Below are 14,061 nucleotides of genomic sequence, written 5' to 3'. Positions count from 1 at the left end.
AGCATGAAGTCAGCAGCATCAGCACTGAGCCACCCTTGGTGATGGATATAACAATCCCCCACCCTTGCTGCCCTCAAGTGCTGATACCACGGAGGAGCAAATGGCTGCTAAAGTCCCTACTTGGGCCTCAGCTGTTAGTCCCTGAATTCCTGTGTCCAGAAGTTACTCTTCAGGGCAGCAACAAACGGCAATAGGTGGTGGCCGCCCCTCTCCCACCACTCCACTGGTCCCCAAGATCGGCTTGCCCGTTATTGTAAACCAAGTCTAACAACGAGGTTGGGGACAGGGATTGTCGGGAGTGCAAGTCAGTGACATAGGGACCAGCTGCAAGATTAAACTGACCGCCAAGTCGCCAACAACCAGTACGGGAGTAGCTGCACGTTAAAACTATCGGCAGTGAGCATCACACAGGCATTTCCTCCAGCTTGGTCCTCGCTATTGATGGGTGCTGCGAGGTGCGTAACCACTGCGGACTGACGGCAGTAACGCCCCAAAGACACAACATACTTTCCACCAGCCTGACAACGTACATAAACTCAGTCATTTCCTTTTATTTTCATTAGGTGCCTGATACAGCAAAGTGATTTGAAAACGACAATGAAAGTCTCTACCACATGCGGTCACACAGAAAGGAAAATTTAAACGTGTGATTGTAAATACATGATTGGAAGCTTGTTCTTCGGGAAATAGTTTGGAACATTAATCTCTGGCAATGACACAACCTCAGTGTAGTGCTGATTGGCAAACGAACCCAGTCCTCAGGTCTCAGATCCAAGCTTGCTCATCTTTCAGCAGGAGAGGCCGGCCATTGGGATCATGATTGATAATTTAAGGCCAAATATTCTCATGATTCTCATGTGCCCGGTCTTGGAGGAGAGGGGGCATATTATCATCACCATTTTGTATTTTAGCAGCTAACCCAAAAGTCGTTCAGCATTCCTGCCCGCGGTATTAAGCTTCGAGCTCGAAGCCCACGCCAACCTTGTGCCCCCCAGCGTGAAAGTTCTTCCCGTCAATTAGTCCCGACAGCGTCAACTTCACACCTAGAGAGAGAGAGCAGGTGCGTGAGAGAAAAGTGGGCCGTGAACCGGGACATACACACGGAAGCACATTCTGTACTGGTCACATCACAAGGGGGCAGCTACCTGCACATGCTGAAACTCCCCACACATTCCATTCTGAACTGATCACTCCAGGCAATCACGCCAAACTCCGCTTCTTGGAAATAATGTTGCGCATTGACAGCTGCCGTCCTGGACCGCTGGTCAGAAGATACACTACAGGGGACGTTAGGAGGTCAATCAGCCTAACAGATCTCAATCCCATCTACACATCCTTTTCACAGTCGTCCTCAAACTCTTCTCTCGCCAGGTTCCATCGTGGGTTGATGCCAAGTTACCTGGTGACAGCAGCAACTTTGCATTGGTCTCGAGAGGTTTGAACTTAGCTATGTCACAACACTCTGTTACACCCTATTAAATGGACAAATGGTGGCCTCTCACTCAGATAATAGGGGAGCCCCCAGTGCCCAACAGAACAATAACCCAAAGGCAGCATCAGGAAAGGACTGAGTGGCTACGGTGCTTTCTTCCAAAACCTCAGAGAACTTAGTTTGACTACAGTGAGAGCCGTCACTGGTGTAAGTGAGGCCAGAGCAGAGAAAGAAATCACAGAGCGCCATTATCAGGGAGGGGCATTTTAAAGCACTGGGAATCCAAGAGGCAGTTCCATACGTACCTGGTCTGAGGATATGAGTGTATCCCAGTCCGATTAGGCTGGAGTTATTCACCTTGGTCTAGAAGAGAACAAACACAAGTATAAACCAACAGGGAAAAGGTCTCATGTCTCAGTAACACCAAGCGGAAGGGAATCCCTTCAACCAAGCTACGTCCCAAATCTTTACCCTCGACTGAAGATGAGTGAGTGATGCCAATCGGTAGCTGTACTGACATAGATCTTCCTCAGAACCATGTGCACAGAGCTGAGGGGTGGGCATGTGCAGCCCATACCCGTTCACTACAATCCCATGGAAGCCCCCGTGATTTGATGCTGAATTCATGGTCTGTATGAAACCACACAGCTGTACCGAGGCGGCGCTGCACGGGTTTGCAGGCGTCATTCCTCGGGCGAGGTAAGCGTAGTCGGTGAGAACTTATTCACAACATGGCCGTCCAGCTCGCCTGCACTGACAGAAGGCTTTGCTGTACGTTCTGAGGAGAGTGGAGGTATCTGACTGGGCTCGGTTATCGCACCAGGAGCCCAGAACGCAGTCCGCAACCTCAGCACGGCTGCTTACAGTCGTCCTTTATCTCTCCGGGGGTTTCGGCCCCATCTCAAATGCTCAATTCCAAAGACAAAAAGGTGCCAAGGCCTTTTCCTAACTCAATCAGTGGTCATAGCCTTTTGGAAAAACATTTGCTGATGGAGATTTACCAGGATGTTGCCTGGCATGGAGGGCATTAGCTATGAGGAGAGGTTGAATGAACTCGGTTTGTTCTCACTGGAACGACGGAGGTTGAGGGGCGACCTGATAGAGGTCTACAAAATTATGAGGGGCATAGACAGAATGGATAGTCAGAGGCTTTTTCCCAGGGTAGAGGGGTCAATTACTAGGGGGCATAGGTTTAAGGTGCGAGGGGCAAGGTTTAGGGGAGATGTACGAGGCAAGTTTTTACACAGAGGGTAGTGGGTGCCTGGAACTCGCTGCCGGAGGAGGTGGTGGAAGCAGGGACGATAGTGATGTTTAAGGGGCATCTTGACAAATACATGAATAGGATGGGAATAGAGGGATACGGAACCCGGAAGTGTAGAAGATTTTAGTTTAGACGGGCAGCATGGTCGGCACAGGCTTGGAGGGCCGAAGGGCCTGTTCCTGTGCTGTACTTTCCTTTGTTCTTTGACAGCTCAGCCTCAACCCCATCATTTGGCTGCATTTGGAGTAGCTGTATTTGTTATCTTGACAGATGCCAAACTTCCAGCTCACTTTCCACGTTTATTTTCTCTGATCCCACTTTCCATCCCTTTTGTCTGCACCATGCATGGCTTGACTGCTGCCCCTTTCACAAACTGTGCGAATCAGTCATTCGACCTGACAATTGTACAGCGGAGACCATTCGGCCCATCATCCCAGTGCTGCCAATTGGTTCGATCATGCATGTTCTCTCCCCGTGACTCTGCTAACTTCCCCCCCCCCTTCAACTTGGTCTCAACTCTTCACAGACCTTCCACATTAGTCAGCCCTGCCCTTTTCTATCCATTTTAGTTTCTGTTGGGTGCATGTTTGACTGAACTACAGCAGGAATGTTACTCACCGATACGTAGCTGTCACTGTCGATCTGATACTTGGCGGCAATCCCAAAGCGAGTGTTGTTACTGCCGGCAGTCCAGGCCAGGTTGACGGCCGTTTCCACCCTGTCGTTTACCTTCTGGTAAATCGAGCCTCCGAACTCTGCACTGTCATTACTGGCAGGTAAGCGGGGAGGGGAATTTGAATGGATTAGTTATACTAATAACTGAAGAACAAACTCCACACAGACTCCCAATATGTCCTCACTATCATCCGCAATCACCGTACGATGGACAATCAGTGGGTTTCCACGTGACTACACAATAAAACGCTAAACTGTGAAGCACGTTGTGGCTCCCGATGGTCGCGAGAAGCTCAATATAAACTGAAAGTCTTTGAGCTGCCCTTCTCCGATATTGCCTAATGTACTTACACATGGGTATGCAGCTGGAAATCCCCAGCCTTGTGGCCCAGAGAGAAGTTGTTTTGCACCAGCTTGGATTTGGCTGTGTCAAAGGCGATCTGGTGCCCGACAAACCAGCCCTCGTAGCCCAGCACTGCCATGCCGTGGATGGTGGGGCCAGCAAAGTCAAAATCGATATCGCAGCCCAAGTTAACATAGTCTCGCTTGTAGGCAGTCTTCAGCTTGCCGCTCTTTTTGCTGTGGGCACACAAAGCACACGTGTCCAACAATCGTATTTACAATATGTCTGGAGCTAGCACTCATCAACTCCCCAGTCAGTCCCCAACTCTTTAAAGTACAATGCCACAGATATTTCCACTACCTGGCCCACGGTTCCCATTCACCAAACACTTGGTCCAGACGGTGTCAGCTGGCTCTCCAACCATGGAAGTGCATCAGTGCTCGGTCTGATCCCGTTCTTGCACTTATTTAGGCGCAAAGCCAGGATCACTCCTCCTTCCTGAGCCTCTAAACAGATTGCACCAACAATCAAACCACTTCCACACTGACTATTCCCTTTAACCACAGTGACGCTGAGGAATAAGCCACTTAAGGGAAGCTTCTCTCTCTTGCCCACGAGGTTCTGTCACTCTCTGGCCTTCCTTGAAAGGAACAATCAATCAGTCTAGAGTAGATCACAGGGTTTCTCGTCAGCTCAGGCTTGCCACGGTGAATCCAACACTAGGATGCACATCAGTTTCTGTGATCTTAAAGCTACAGATTAAAGCATTACAGGAGAAAGTCATCAGGATCCATCAATGACTTCACAGCAGTTAAAATACCAACTAACCATCGTCTACATAAGAGTGTCAATGGGGCGAAGACACTGGATACAAGTGTCCCCCGGAACCCATCGTCACAGCAGAGTTCGTGGTGATTCAGTCTTTGTTCATTAAAAGCCTGGGGTTGTAGTGTGTTTGACTGCAGAGGTCATGTTTTTATAAAGGGTTTTGTTTTGTAAAGGCCTGGGAGCTTCTAGGAGTCAGAGGGTGAAACTGACCTAAGGAATGTGGTTTTCAGTCTGGGCTAATGCACTGTGGTTTGCCTGAGGGAAGTCTCTGGCGAGTTAATTTGCTTTCAGTCTGTAGAGTTAATTTATTTTTCAGCTTGGGGAGATGAGGTGATTGCTGGGTGAAGCGAAGGGATGCAGAGACACAATTTGATAAAGCTTTAGAAGGTCATGTTTTGGAGAAGACGTTGGAGAGAGGAGGTGAAGTCTGATCTATCTGACACGGAGTACACAATTCTCTCACAGTAAGATAGTTGTAGAACATAGAACGGTACAGCACAGTACAGGCCCTTCAGCCACGATGTTGTGCCGACCATTTATCCTAATCTAAGATCAATCTAACCTACACCCCTTCAATTTACTGCTGTCCATGTGCCTGTCTAAAAGTCGCTTAAATGTCCCGAATGACTCCACCACCTCTGCTGGCAGTGCATTCCACACACCCACCACTCTCTGTGTAAAGAACCGACCTCCGACATCTCCCCCATACCTTCCTTCAATCACCTGAAAACTATGTCCCCTTGTGACAGCCATTTCCACCCTGGGGAAAAGTCTCTGGCTATCCACTCTATCCATGCCTCTCATCACCTTGTACACCTCTATCAAGTCACCTCTCTTCCTTCTTCGCTCCAGTAATAAGTCAGTAAGAATCATCCACCTGAGGAAGGAGCAGTGCTCCGAAAGCTAGTGATTTGAAACAAACCTGTTGGACTTTAACCTAGTGTTGTAAGACTTCTTACTGTGCTCACCCCAGTCCAACGCCAGCATCTCCACATCTTCGCTCCAGTGAGAAAAGCCCTAGCTCTCCTCAACCTTTCTTCATAAGACATGCCCTCCATTCCAGGCAGCATCCTGGTAAATCTCCTCTGTACCCTCTCCAAAGCATCCACATCCTTCCTAAAATGAGGCGACCAGAACTGGACACAACATTCCAAGTGTGGTCTATCTAGGTTTTTATAAAGCTGCAGCAAAACCTCGCGGCTCTTAAACTCAATCTCTCTGTCAATGAAAGCCAACACACCATACACCTGCTTAACAACCCTATCAACCTGGGTGGCAACTTTAAGGATCTATGTATCTGGAGCCCAAGATCCCTCTGTTCCTCCACACTTCCAAGAATCCTGCCTTTAACACTGATCTTCACCATTCAAATTCAACCTTCCAAAATGAATCACTTCACATTTATCAAGGTTGTACTCCATCTGCCACTTCTCAGCCCAGCTCTGCATCCTGTCAATGTCCTGTTGTAACCTGAAACAGCCCTCGACACTATCTACAACTCCAACCTTCATGTGATCGGCAAACTTACTAACCCACCCTTCCACTTCCTCATCCAAGTCATTTATAAAAACTACAAAGAGCAGAGGTCCAAGAACAGATCCTTGCGGGACACCGACCTCCAGGCGGAACACTTTCCATCCACTACCACTCGCTGTCTTTTTTCGGCCAGCCAATTCTGTATCCACACACCCAAATTTCCCTGTATCCCATGCCCCCTGACTTTCTGAATGAGCCTACCATGGGGAACCTGATCTGAAATCCATATACACCACATCCACTGCCATCAATGTGTCTCGTCACATCCTCAAAGAATTCAATAAGGCTTGTGAGGCACGACCTGCCCTCACAAAGCCATGCTGACAATCTTTAATCAAACTATGTTTTTCTAAATAATCATAAATCCGATCTCTCAGAATCCTTTTGCTCACCACAGACATAAGACTGACTGGTCTGTAATTCCCAGGGATTTCCCTGTTCCCTTTTTGAACAGGGGAACAACATTCGCTTCCCCCCAATCATCCGGTACTACTCCAGTGGAGAGTGAGGACGCAAAGATCATCGCCAACGGTGCAGTAATTTCCTCCCTCACTTCCCGTAAAAACCTTCAGTATATCCCGTCTGGCCCTGGGGACTTATCTATCCTGATGCATTTCATAATTTCCACCACATCCTCCTTCTTAATATCAACCTGTTCGAGCCTGGTTCACGTTGTTCTCACGCGCAAAAAGATCCTTCTCTCTAGTGAATACTTAAGCAAAGTATTCATTTAGGGCCTCCCCTACTTGAAAAATGAAAATCGCTTATTGTCACCAGTAGGCTTCAAAGGAAGTTACTGTGAAAAGCCCCTAGTCGCCACATTTGGCGCCTGTTCGGGGAGGCTGGTACAGGAATTGAACCGTGCTGCTGGCCTACCTTGGTCTGCTTTCAAAGCCAGTGATTTAGCCCTGTGCTAAACCAGCCCCTTAGACTCTAGGCACAAGTTCCCTCCACTACCCCCGATCAGCCTGAACTCACTCTGATCATGCTCTTATTTCTCACAGAAGTATAGAAAGCCTTAGGGTTTTCCCTAATCCTTCCCGCCAGTGCTTTTTCATGCCCCCTTCAAGCTCTCCTCAGTCCATTTTTGAGTTCCTTCCTGGCTATCTTGTAACCCTTTAGAGCCATGCCAGATCCTTGCTTCCTCAACCTTACATAAGCTTCCTTCTTCCTCTTGACTAGACGATCCACTTCTCTTGTCATAAGAACATAAGAACTAGGAGCAGGAGTAGGCCATCTGGCCCCTCGAGCCTGCTCCGCCATTCAATTAGATCATGGCTGATCTTTTGTGGACTCAGCTCCACTTTCCGGCCCGAACACCATAACCCTTAATCCTTCAAAAAACTATCTATCTTTACCTTAAAAACATGTAATGAAGGAGCCTCAACTGCTTCACTGGGCAAGGAATTCCATAGATTCACAACCCTTTGGGTGAAGAAGTTCCTCCTAAACTCAGTCCTAAATCTACTTCCCCTTATTTTGAGGCTATGTCCCCTAGTTCTGCTGTCACCCGCCAGTGGAAACAACCTGCCCGCATCTATCCTATCTATTCCCTTCATAATTTTAAATGTTTCTATAAGATCCCCCCTCATCCTTCTAAATTCCAACGAGTACAGTCCCAGTCTACTCAACCTCTCCTCATAATCCAACCCCTTCAGCTCTGGGATTAACCTAGTGAATCTCCTCTGCACACCCTCCAGCGCCAGTACGTCCTTTCTCAAGTAAGGAGACCAAAACTGAACACAATACTCCAGGTGTGGCCGCACTAACACCTTATACAATTGCAACATAACCTCCCTAGTCTTAAACTCCATCCCTCTAGCAATGAAGGACAAAATTCCATTTGCCTTCTTAATCACCTGTTGCACTTGTAAACCAACCTTCTGTGAATCATCCAAGATTCCTTCACCTTACCATTCCTTCCTTGTCTCAGTGGGACAAAACTATCCAGTATTTGCACCAACTGCTCCTTAAACAACCCCCACATTATAAAAGAGTAATAATATTTGAAGCAGAGCAGACTTGTCTGAGGACAAGAAGCTGAAACACGCCAGGTGAACCAACTTTCTGAAGATATTCAGCCAGAGTCTGAAGGGGTTCCAACAGAAGCCAAATTGCTCTGTGAAACAAGGATTACTCTGTGCCATGCTGATGTTGAGATGGATTGAGAGCTGAATGTTTATTTTCTTGTTGTTTAATGGGGAATTGTGTAGTAGTGTTTATGGGGTAATTGTAAGCTGTTCTTTTTGGGTGTGACGTTTAATATTGTATTCATAATAAAGTTTTGTTTTAAAAACACCAAAGCTCTATTTCTTCACAATCACTCCTGGAGCGAATCATCCTTTCCGCACCAACTTACAAATAAACTAAAATATTGGGGTTTTGGTCCTTTATCCGAGGGGCCTGACCTGGGATCGTAATACCAGTGTCTTCCATAGCACCAAGTCCCCATTCCTTCATCGGCCTGGTGCTCACTGACCTCCACTACCTCCCAGTCAAGCAACCATTAAAACATTCTCTCATCCTTATTTTTAATTCCCTATCCTTCCCCCTCCCTATCTTGAACCTCCGTCAAACCTCCGAGATATCTGCGTCTCTCTCATTCTGGCCTATGGTGCAGTCCCAATTCTAACTGGCCCACCACATTCCTCCTTTAATACGCTCATTCAAACCCTTGGTCCAAGCTTTTGGTCATCCGAGTGTCAAATTTCATTACATAACGCCGCTGTGCTCCGTCTCATTATGTTAAAGGAATTATATGTAAACACTTGCCACCATTCTTGAACCTGGTACAAGGCTCCCAACAGAAGCATCATCAAACCAGCCACAATCGATCGGTCCCTCTCACCCAGCAACACCAGTTTAATTTTCCACCCTGTCTCAAGTTTCCTCCATTCCCCTTGTCCCTTCGGTCTCCTTCAGGAAATTTACACACGCACAGAGTACAATATTATTCATTTGAGATTACCACCCAGAAGCATTGGATAAACTGCTCAGTCCTTGCCCCCACCCTAGCAGAACAGAAGAATGAAAGCTTACCCTGTATTTGGTACAAATGTTGTGTCAAAAGTCAGCTTCAATCCTTTGGCAAGCTGTGTGTAAAGCAGAACGAAGGACGGTTAGTGCTTATCATGTGCTGTGCTTCAATCATTCAAACACACACCATCTCCAAACAAGATTTATCAGATAGATGTTCCGCTGTCAAATATTTGTACAGGGATGATAATCTCTAATCCCACTCTGCCCAGGGAACTAGAACATACAGTGCAGGAGGCCATTCAGCCCATAGAGTCTGCACCGACCCACTTAAGCCCTCACTTCCACCCTATCCCCATAACCCCTCCTAACCTTTTTGGACACTAAGGGCAATTTAGCATGGTCAATCCCTGTATGATGATCAGGGGAATAGATATAGTAGACAATCAGAAACTTTTTCCCCGGGTGGAACAAACCATTACAAGGAGATATCAATTTAAGGTGAATGGTGGAAGATATAGGGGGGGGATGTCAGAGGTAGGTTCTTTACCCAGAGAGTAGTGGGGGCATGGAATGCACTGCCTGTGGAAGTAGTTGAGTCGGAAACATTAGGGACCTTCAAGTAGCTATTGGATAGGTTCATGGATTACGGTAGAATAATGGAGTGTAGATTAATTTGTTCTTAAGGGCAGCACGGTAGCATTGTGGGTAGCACAATTGCTTCACGGCTCCAGGGTCCCAGGTTCGATTCCGGCTTGGGTCACTGTCTGTGCGGAGTCTGCGCATCCTCCCCTTGTGTGCGTGGGTTTCCTCCGGGTGCTCCGGTTTCCTCCCACAGTCCAAAGATGTGCAGGTTAGGTGGATTGACCGCGATAAATTGCCCTTAGTGTTGGGTGGGGTTACTGGGTTATGGGGATAGGGTGGAGGTGTTGACCTTGGGTAGGGTGCTCTTTCCAAGAGCCGGTGCAGACTCGATGGGCCGAATGGCCTCCTTCTGCCCTGTAAACTCTGATTAATCTAGGACAAAGGTTCGGCACAACATTGTGGGCCGAAGGGCCTGTTCTGTGCTGTATTTTTCTGTGTTCTATGTTCTAATCCGCCTGACCTGCACGTCTTTGGACTGTGAGGGGAAACCGGAGCACCCGGACGAAACCCACGCACACACGGGGAGAATGTGCAGACTCCGCACAGCAACAAAGAACAGCGGGACAGCTGTCCCTCATCCAACATCACTTAAAGGAGGTGAAATGGTTTCACATCTTGTGGGAGCTTGCTGTGTACTGATATCGCTGCCAAGTTTTCTTCACTGGCTGCGAAGAAGCTGTGAACGATTCGGCAGAATGGAAGTTGTTTTTTCTGAAAAAATTCCTTTCCTAAAGCCCAGCGGTTGATGCTCAACATACCTTCATTCTCTTCTGACGTTACAGTTACAACATTGCATCATTGCCACCCTCAGCAAAAATGGAAGCAGGTTCCCAGCAGACACCCATGGAAACACCATCACTATCACTGCACTCCCGGTGAGACCAACGCCAATACGTGTCAAACTCTGACCGGCACGAAGGAGCCGTCTGCTTGTAGGGGTACCCGTTTGGGGGCCTTGGTTACGGCTCTGCTTCCAACGCCCCCCACCCCCTCTCCCCAACACAAAATGTGCGTCAAGTGGCAGGCGGCCACTCTGAGGGTGCGGAGACAGTTTATGTTCACCCCAATCTGCAGAAACAATCGCTTTGATCCAGCAGGTTTGGACTGGCCGTTCCCGGGTCACAGGGGAGGGAGGAGGTTTGAACGGTTTGAACAATAGAATGTTTGGGGACATGTTTATCGAGGGGAAGCTCGCCGGTTTTGAGGAGTTGGAGGGTAAATTCCAACTTGCGAAGATAAATCGGTTTCGGATGCATGACCGTTTGCACCAGGAGATGCCTTCCTTGCCTGGCATCCTCACCCTCTTCTTTCGCAGGCTGAGTTGGGGGAGGGGAAGATCGTGATTATGGTCTGGTCAGTGGAGCAAGTCCCGCTGGATGGGGTAAAGAGTAAATGGGAGGGGCAGCTGGGTCAGGTTTTTGATGGGTGTATGTGGAGTGAGACTCTTCATAGAGTCAGCTCCACCTCCTCCTGTGCTCGGCTCAGCTCATGGTGGTGCAGAGGGTACAGTGTTTTCCGGGAGTGGATGATAAGTGCTAGCGTTGTTCTCGGGGGCTGGAGAATCACACACATGTTCTGGTCAGGTCCTAAGCTCTCCTTCGTCAACACCAAATCAGAGATTCTTGGGGTTGAGCTGTATGCAGTCTTGCCGCTGGCAGCCATTTCTGGGGCCAGGGACTCGCCGGAGGCTATATTTGTTCTGTGTTGTGGTTTCACTGTGTTACAATGATACATCTCCACTCTTGTCCTGTTGCATTGTGCGGCAGAGTTCCAGGCACTGCGCTGTCCATCCCACACTGCTACGGCAACAGCCCCAATGCTCCCGGAGCACAGCAAACTCCCGCTTTCTCTAACCACCAGGCTACCAGCACGTCCCAGCTCCAGGGTCCCAGGTTCGATTCCCGGCTTGGGTCACTGTCTGTGCGGAGTCTGCACGTTCTCCCCATGTCTGCGTGGGTTTCCTCCGGGTGCTCCGGTTTCCTCCCACAGTCCAAAGATGTGCAAGTTAGGTGGATTGGCCAGGCTAAATTACCCTTAGTGTTCAAAACGGTTAGATGGGGTTACGGGGATAGGTGGAGGTGTGGGCTTGGGTAGGGTGCTGATGATGGGCCGAATGGCCTCTTTCTGCACTGTATATTCTGTATCTATAATAGCATGCGGGAAGGAATTATACCAGGGTAGATCATTCTACCTGCCACACCAAGGGTCCTTATAGCTTGCAATTTCCACGTAGGTTTCAAGCTGCAATGTATTCATCACAGGGTTTGGGTTGGGAAGTAGGCTCAATTAATTTTACCGAAGAACCCCCAACACCTATCTTACAGGAGGGGGGGTGTCAGGAATCCCATAAATGCAAGTTGGATTTAAAGCCAGGTTTCCAAAGTCCAACAGCAACATAATAAATTCTGAGCAGGCTGCTGTGCGAAATGTGAATGAATCATTGTTAAAATCCAGTGGGAAATTACTGAGGCTGCAGAAGAAAATGCTAGTTAAAACAACAACGATAGGGTGATCCACTGTGGAGGATGTCTTTACACATTTCAGGGAGCTTCCAATCAACGTTATTGCTTTGAAATCTTTCAGTTGGGAATGAGATTGCAGTTTGATGGGAACGTAACTCAGTGACCAAGCAAGTGCGATTGGACAGGGAGGCACGGTGGCACAGTGGTTAGCACTACTGCCTCACGATGCCGAGGACCCGGGTTCAATTCCGGCCCTGGGCCCATGTGGAGTGTACACATTCTCCCCGTGTCTGCGTGGGTCTCACCCCCACAACCCAAAGATGTGCATGGGTAGATGGATTGGCCACGCTAAATTGCCCCTTAATAGGGAAAAAAAAAGAATTGGGTACTCTAAATTTATTTTTAAAAATAAAATAAAATGAGATTGGACAAATCGCTCACATACAAGTAGACAGACTGGTTTGGGTGTTGTAACGTTCTACAAATTTCCCCTTCACATAACATACACACAGTGTCATATGCCAGGAGGCATTTTTCACGTCGCTTAAACGTCAAGGCTGAATGGGTCAGAACAGCTTTTCTTTCCAATGTCAGATATTTAAGAGGGAAGTGGATCAAGCTGCCTATTGCTCAGTTCGAACCTCAGGTTGAAATGTTGGCGGACTGCACACTGTACAAAACCAGTCCCGTTGCACAGGAGGGGTTAACATTCCAACATAACTCTGTGAAGTGACCCACTGTTGCCCCTCCCCAGCGCTGGGTTGCCGCAGCAAATACCTGATCTTCAATGGTGATCTCGCTGGCCAGAACATTGTCAGTATTCCATTTCTCGGTGAAGGTGAGGCCATACTCTTTCAGCTTATATTTGGTGTCAAGGCTGCCCGTTGCTTTGCCTGTGTCGGTGTTCGAAGTCCCGGAGGTGGTAAACTCCTGAGAAAGAAAGCAGAGGGAGGGATATGATCGCACTTGCAAAGCGTCCCTTCCCTAACCCCCTTTGACAGCGCCCATCAATACAAAATAAAACACAGAAGCAGCTTATCACAAATGAAGTTCAATGATTAACACACTAACACTTTATCGCTTCTTCCCCATTTCACAACAACAGGGTCTGGTTACACCAAAGTCAGAAAGACTTTGCAAACTGGAAACATTCCTGGGGAGTGACTCAACCCAGCCGCCCATCCCGGGAATGGTGTGGGAAGCTCTGATTAAAAGATCCCTTCCTTGCTCTCCATTAATGTACATGAAACCTTCGACTCGCGCAGTTGGGCTTCTCGACATGGAGCACCAACCTCTATTTTCGCCAACACCCTCTCCCTAGCTCACCCCAGTGGATGTTCTTCATGTATCAGCCTGGTCTAGTGGAGGCGCTCAAGAAGATTAAGAAATTAGAGAGCCTAAGATCTATTTTCCTTTCAGTTTACCATTTATGGGAAGGGGGAATTTAGAGGTAGCTTATCCAGAAAGCTCTGCTCACAGAGAACTCTAATCTAGACCGATTCTCCGTGCAAAGATCATAGTTTTAGACGCGTCATAGTTAGGGCTCCAAGCACCCAGCTTGTGCCATTCACAAAAAGAACACCATCTTTTTTCACAAACAGCCTCAACACCACAGAGTATAACTGACTTGTACTATCCTGGGACCGCAGACTGCAGAACAACGCAGGGCCTGGGTCCTCTATAGTACAACGTGACCATTATGCTCACATTTAAGCCAAAGCCATGCCTTGTGCCCAGATACTCGGCTTGCTAGTTTGCTCAAAAATGAAAGACCAACAGCAAGAGCACAAAGCCAGAGTGTGGAACAGGATAACGTCAGCGGGGTCGATACACTGGGAATGTTGTCATCGGCGCTGCAGTTAGTAAAGGGGAGAGCGAGCAGCAAGTCTGTACAAAGAGCGAC

General features: G+C 48.1%; 1 protein-coding gene across 2 annotated transcripts in view; it reads right to left on the bottom strand.

The window, feature by feature from the left end:
- Nucleotides 1–531: 531 nt before the first annotated feature.
- vdac3 (voltage-dependent anion channel 3) overlaps nt 532–14,061 on the bottom strand; it is a 32,622-nt gene continuing 19,092 nt past the window's right edge. For both annotated transcript variants that reach the window (XM_038785200.1, XM_038785201.1), the window contains 6 exons: nt 12,936–13,088; nt 9,115–9,167; nt 3,720–3,947; nt 3,312–3,462; nt 1,738–1,795; nt 532–1,043 (listed from right to left, as the gene is read on the bottom strand). In XM_038785200.1, the coding sequence (XP_038641128.1) occupies nt 952–1,043; nt 1,738–1,795; nt 3,312–3,462; nt 3,720–3,947; nt 9,115–9,167; nt 12,936–13,088 (735 nt within the window). In that variant the 3' untranslated portion in view covers nt 532–951. The remainder of the gene's footprint in view (nt 1,044–1,737; nt 1,796–3,311; nt 3,463–3,719; nt 3,948–9,114; nt 9,168–12,935; nt 13,089–14,061) is intronic.

The sequence above is a fragment of the Scyliorhinus canicula genome, chromosome 26 (genome assembly GCF_902713615.1).
Source record: "Scyliorhinus canicula chromosome 26, sScyCan1.1, whole genome shotgun sequence".
NCBI lineage: Eukaryota > Metazoa > Chordata > Chondrichthyes > Carcharhiniformes > Scyliorhinidae > Scyliorhinus > Scyliorhinus canicula.
Note: the sequence above shows the minus strand (reverse complement) of the source record. Positions and strands in the feature narration are given on the sequence as shown.